This window comes from Mycetomoellerius zeteki, unplaced genomic scaffold (genome assembly GCF_001594055.1).
Source record: "Mycetomoellerius zeteki isolate Tzet28-1 unplaced genomic scaffold, Tzet1.0 scaffold984, whole genome shotgun sequence".
Classification (NCBI taxonomy): domain Eukaryota; kingdom Metazoa; phylum Arthropoda; class Insecta; order Hymenoptera; family Formicidae; genus Mycetomoellerius; species Mycetomoellerius zeteki.
Window position 1 is genome coordinate 17,139 of NW_017258026.1, and position 6,284 is coordinate 23,422.

Here is a 6,284-nt window from a genome sequence, read left to right on the forward strand (position 1 = left end):
TGCTACGACTTCTATTGTAGACCTCACATTACCCTCGATGGAAACATAAAGATTTGTTCGCGTTGCAAACTCCAACATGCTCCAACATGCTTCTACCATAGCTCCTACTCTATCAAGCGCGTTGGAGTGAGTAAGAGCTATAGTAGGAGCATGTTGGAACATGTTGGAGCATGCGACGCGAACAAACCTTAAGTCAGTGATGGATCCCGAGCATAGTCTCCAGAGACTCTAGTTACTCTAGTAGCACACTCGCGCCGCTCGCTATTCGTCGAAGTTTTCGATTCGATTTTTCCGTGAAAAAATCGATCTGCGAATTTAACTGAGATATGAAAATCGATCCAAAAAACCGAAAATCGGGATCAAAAAGATCGATTCTTCAAAAGATCGATCTGAATCGCCCATCTCTAACATGTGGCGAAAACAAGAAGTACTGAATAATATACGGATTGTGATATAAATATCTGAATAGTTGTTAGATTACCTCCCAATAGTCCCAGTGCAGCCCTGGTGTAAGTTGGCTGAGTTCTGTCAGGAAACACCACCATACTCAGATTGCTTGGTATACGCTCATACCTTACGAGAATTCTCTCGAGTGATTTACGTATTATTGTGCAACACGGAATCTCACGTTGCTCCATCGGCCTATTTGGCAGCGTGAGCTTGGATAATCTGTCCACAATATCTACAACTATGTGACGGACGACATCTTCAGTGCCGCCAGCAAATGCTAGATTGAGTACGACGCAGAGTGCTTTGCAATTAATAGGAATTAATGACCTCTGTTATACGACATACTTAATCGGGTTTAATAACATCCGTAGTTGTGAAATTGGCCAATCACAGTCGTTCCATTCCTCCGAAGAGCTATGGTTGGCCAATTTCATAACTACGAATGTTATTAAACCCGATTAAGCATGCCGTGTAACAGACGTCAGTGGATGCATTCATTAGATGCATTCAGAAGCACGACTGCTCACTGAGCGCTCAGTGAACTCTTGCATCTGATTGGCATATTTCATTGGATATAGAAATATAGACTAAACAGATACAAGAGTTCACTGAGCACTCACAAGGGACCGTTACATAATGACCAAAAATTTATTATATAAATTAGATGATGATTTTGTGATAATCCGATAAAATACCCTTCAATGAGTGACATGTGAAGTTCATTTGATAATGTAACGTGTATTACTGGATTTTTGGATTGAGAAAGTTGACTGCCAGTGAGGTCCGCAAAGCCCATAGTCAAGGCACCATTGCACTCTCAAACATGCATACGCAGTCAAATGGCATGAGAGTAACCACTAACATTGATGATACCGATAAATCGAGACATACACTTGCTCCTCATCTGGATGGTAGGCACATTGGGAACACGGTACACCAAGGATGCGTTCGTAAACCTTACCCTGTGAGATACGGGTAAACTTCGTGGAAAATGTACGGTGACAGTTTGAGGAATATGTTAACATCCTACAGTTTATAAACGATCTGGAATAACCTGCATAGCTTTTATAGTATATTATGAACATCATAAAAAATTACGTCATTAAATCATTATTATAGAAAGTAACGGTAAAAGTAACGACATTATTTTCTTCTCATCTGTGGTAAAGGTATATAATATATGTAACACATTTAAGAATAAAAAAGAATATTATATATACTAATTTTATTAATATATTTATATTTATCATTTTTACTTTTGCTTCATAAAATATAAATATTTTATATTTTTTTTATGAATAGATAAATATATAGGTATGTTCTTTTTAAACAATAAAATAAAATATTTGAATGTTTAATTGATTTGTTATATCTTTTTAATTTGTTAGCAGATTATTAAACACATCCGAAAAAAAATATGAGTAACGACAGAGAGAAGTTTAAAAAAGTAATCGCCACGTTACTATCAAGAAAAAGACTTTTGTCTTTATACAAATTTTATTCCAGTTCATCATCTGATAGTGAAACAGAAATTTTGTTAACATACTTTGCTCAGAAAAAAAGAAGAACAAGGCCAATCGAATCCAATACTACGTTGAACAAACTGTTCATCATTTCAGCAACAAAGAATTTCAGGCAATTTTAGAATCACGTGTGAAACCTTTCAAAATTTACTCACTATTATCGGTCCGAAGATAGAAAATTCTACTGAAACTGGGAGACCAATGGTTTCAGCAGAGAAGCAATTATTAGCAATAATATGGCTCTTAGCGACGCCAGATTCTTATAGATATGTATGCTAGCATTTTTTTTATTTGTATTATTGTACATATATAGCATCAATTTTCATCGAAAATAAATTTTCACTTTTGAACAATTCTTTGATTAAGACAGAAAATTTCACTGTAAAATTTCCAAAAAGTATCTGAATTAATCATATAAGTTACTATTAATATATTTATTAAGTTAAAGTTGATGTTTTTTTCTATCAACAGATCAATCTGCGAAAGATTTGATTTAAGCAGATCTACATTGTTTTCCTGCTTTGTTCGAGTTATGAAAGCTTTAAATGAGATGGCACCGCATGTGATTCATTGGCCAACAAAACAAGATCTTCCATCGATAAAAGAAAAATTTAAAGCTATGGCTGGAATTGATGGTGTTATAGATGCTCTCGATGAGACATATATGTCAATTAAAGCACTATCAAAGGATGCTGAAACATACAGAAATCGCAAACAACATGTCATAAGGCAATATGTGATGTTTAAAATTCATAGATTGTTTTGCAGGTTATTCTAGTTCAGTACATGATGCTAGAATTTTTAGAAATTCTAGCATCATGTACTGATATTTATTCGATACGTCAAAATCTAGATAAATATTTTCTACATGAGGAATTTATTTTAGCTGATAAAGCTTATCCTACTTTCAAGTGGTGTATTACTCCATACATGAATCGAGAAAATTTAACAAGACAGCAGGAAAATTTTAATACACGCAGACAAGATAAACAATTGAAAGAGCATTTGCTCTTTCATTTGGTCAATTTAGACGATTAAAATACTTGGATATGAACAGAATCGATTTAATACTTGCAACAATACTTACATGTTATTTTGCACAACATATGCCTTGATTTTGATGATGATTTAATACGCGAATATGTAGAAGAAGGTATGGAGGCAATAATGCATAATGAACAGGAAGAGATTATGAATGAGATGAATGAAGAGAAAAAACGACTTGAAAATGAACGACAAGATGCACTATGCAGAGAATTATATTGTAACGGCGGTCGACAAATATGATATTCTGAGTGCATGTTATTTTAAAATATTCCTATGTTTTATTACATTGATTTCGAAGAATAAAGAATAATTGATTTTTAATATATGTAGATATATATTTACACATTGCACATATACATATACATGTAAAGGAAAACATATTCTAATATAAAATAGTACAACTAAAATAATACTTTTAAGAAATATAATATAAACAAGATTAAAAATAATACATTTGCATTTATATTGGCGATTTTTCAAACAAATGTAGTAACCACATCTTTGACAAATTAAAAAAATTAAAAAGGAACTACAGCGTTTCTTTGTTTTTATTTAAAAAATGTATTGAATAAAATCTTTCTTGAATAATTAATACATTCGATCTCATCTTTTTATATCTCTTCTGATAATCATATAATCTGACAATCATATCCATACTTTTAAATATAATATACCAAGACTAAAATAACCTTTTTGATTTTGTTTAGCTTGGCGATTTTTTAAATAAATGTAGTAACCGTATCTTTGGCACAAATTTAAAAAATTAAAAACTACCACAGCTTTTTTCCCCCTTCAAGAAAAAACGATAATTAAATAAAACTTGTTGAATTATTGAGGCTGCTTCCCCATGACAGTCAAAATTTCAGAAAACTGAATTTCGGAAAAATAATACGACTACTTAGATTAGCACATTACACAAATACGCTAAACTTAAACAATTCTGATTGATCGTACTTTTCCTGGATTTCGTTTTCCAAAATTCCGATCATCACGTAGAGATATTCTAATACTACTTAATTTCATTTTTCTTGAATATGTACTTCGATAATCTTACAATGAATACTAATTCTAATAATTAATTCGTTATTATATATGTATATATATTGCAATAATAAATCGGAACAAAAGCAATCTTCTCGCAACTTATCCAGTAATTTGTCCATCATATGTTCATGAGAAGTTATACTTTGTCGAAAAAGTTCTTGTCTTTGTTCATGCCTGACCTTTTTCGCTTTTTCTTTTTCTTCAAGTATCATTTTCAGATCGCTAAGACTTATTGCACTCGCTATCTTTCGCTGTTTCTTTTCAGAATCTTTTACATCACTGAACTCCTGCGCAACTGTAAAATAGCAATATAATAAATAAGAAATTTTTAACACATTTATAAAATAGTAATATTTATATCATATCTTTAAATTTATTACCATTTCCTGATGAACTAGCTATAGCGACAGGAATAACATTGGGCTTATTTCCAAACAGTTCATCAAGCTCGTCGAAGTTATCACATTTTAATGGTGCTGCACCAGTACTTTTAGGACCCATGTTATCTATTTCTTTGAAGTACTTTTTCTTCATATATTTCATTTTTTGTTTGCATTGTGTTGCAGCAAAATTATAGTCTTCACATTTCATATCACAAGCAATTTTAGTCGAAACATCATCTTTTTTATGATATTGGAATCAAAATCACATTTGTACTTTTTGTATAAGTGTAGAAGCATTGCTCTACTTTTGTCCGTCTACATGTTTTTCATTTCTTTATTCAAAGTTCTTCCATTACTCTCTTTTAAAATTCTCGGATTCGTGTTCTTAGTTTTCTTTGAATTAGCTGTACAGTCAGATGAATTGGCTACAGCAACATCTTTTTCAGGCAACATCTCGAATCCGTACGGTTTTAGCACATTATCAATAACGTGCTCAGTCAAACAAATAAAATTAATTTTGCCTGCTGTACAATTTATATCATTTAAGAAGGTTATATATTTTTGTTGTATTATTTGTGAACATTTTAATAATTAACTTAAACTTTCTATAAAGCTACTTTTACAAAATAAAAAATAGATCAATTAAAATTAAATGCCTTAAGAGATAACACTAATTGGTAGTGTGTAAATATAAACTTTTATTAATTATAGATATATTATAGATAAATATTATAGATTCCTTTTGTCGAGCTATTTCCAGAATTTCATCAGAATTTTTCTTACATGGGAGTTACTACAAAAAAAATCTAACGAAATTCCGATGATAGCTCAACGAAAAGAATTTATTCATGTATACCTTTGAACTTTTACAACAATCTCATGGTTGAACATTGTAGAAATATGCAAATTTATGTGTTAAAATTTACAATATATATATATAATATACTATCACATGTATATGTATACTAAACATGACTCAAACGTTTACATTTTAATTTTTTATATTAATTTAATAAAAGCATATTATATTTATACACAACGAATCAGTGCTGGCTCTTAAAGCATTTAATTTTAAATGATCTATATCATTAGAGCCTTATCTAATTTTAAAGAAATAGATAAATCAAAAAAAGAATAAAAAACGCGTTGCTAAATACAATTTATGTCTATTGAGATATGATGGTGATCCCAGACAGCATGTGTAAAAACGAGACATAAGACATCTTAAGGACGCCAAAGAGATGTCTTAAAAATGGAATATAAAACACATCTTCAAGTTTTATATCCCAAATTTAGACTTTGTTGTTTTGGGGATATGACCTTTAAATATATTTTATGGATAACTTACTTATTTTGTCGTGTAATAAAACTCTTGACATATCTGTTGTGTCAAAAATTGGAGCTCCATCGGCACCTTCTATAACTTTATAAGAAATATGAGCTTATGACATCTTAGACATTGATGATTTTATGAAAGATAAAGTTCGTATCGTTGCAGTATAACGGTAACCTACAAGACTTACAAAACTCGCGTAACATGAAAAATGCGTCTCTGCACATGACGAGTAAACTCTACCTCAATCACTAGCAGGGTACGTTGAGGAATTCCCTGAGTAATCTTTGGAAAGCTTTGTGAACGTTTTTCCCAGTGAGAAATGACACATCGAATCGATGTCGAATCGATATCGATTCGATATCGAAATTTGACATCGATCCTCACATCGATTTCGATATTCAGCGGTCACATTTTCGATCATTCATCGAATCAACATCAAATCGACATCGATTCGACAAACTTTATTTTAATCGAAACAATGTCGATTCGACGTCGAATTAA

The 6,284-nt window shown here is 31.4% G+C and overlaps 1 protein-coding gene and 1 long non-coding RNA gene across 5 annotated transcripts; one reads left to right on the forward strand and one right to left on the reverse strand.

Annotated features, from left to right (window-relative positions):
- Positions 1-403: 403 nt before the first annotated feature.
- On the forward strand, positions 404-3,321 carry LOC108731030 (uncharacterized). 2 transcript variants are annotated; one of them, XR_001936997.1, is made up of 4 exons: positions 404-736; positions 1,115-1,619; positions 1,839-2,243; positions 2,445-3,321. It is a non-coding gene; the product is annotated as an uncharacterized lncRNA (long non-coding RNA). The 2 variants fall into 2 exon arrangements; XR_001936996.1 differs by having other exon boundaries at positions 404-1,619.
- Positions 3,322-3,810: 489 nt separating this feature from the next.
- LOC108731031 (uncharacterized) lies at positions 3,811-6,084 on the reverse strand. 3 transcript variants are annotated; one of them, XM_018461075.1, is made up of 3 exons: positions 5,796-6,084; positions 4,445-4,971; positions 3,811-4,359 (listed from the first exon to the last, which is right to left on the reverse strand). In XM_018461075.1, the coding sequence occupies exons 2-3, from the start codon at positions 4,653-4,655 to the stop codon at positions 4,040-4,042; spliced, it is 531 nt and encodes a 176-aa protein (XP_018316577.1). In that variant the 5' UTR covers positions 4,656-4,971; positions 5,796-6,084; the 3' UTR covers positions 3,811-4,039. The 3 variants fall into 3 exon arrangements, with proteins under 3 accessions (XP_018316577.1, XP_018316580.1, XP_018316579.1); XM_018461078.1 differs by lacking the exon at positions 3,811-4,359 and having other exon boundaries at positions 4,478-4,971; positions 5,796-5,870; positions 5,971-6,084; XM_018461077.1 differs by lacking the exon at positions 3,811-4,359 and having other exon boundaries at positions 4,478-4,971; positions 5,796-5,870; positions 5,962-6,084.
- Positions 6,085-6,284: the final 200 nt, after the last annotated feature.

Bases quoted from the DNA above. Each gene is read 5' to 3' on its own strand.
- LOC108731031 (XM_018461075.1), bottom strand. From the start codon at position 4,655: ATGAAATGTGAAGACTATAATTTTGCTGCAACACAATGCAAACAAAAA. The intron at 4,360-4,444 runs GTAATAAATTTA...GCTATTTTACAG, and splicing joins AGCTAGTTCATCAGGAAATG to TTGCGCAGGAGTTCAGTGAT.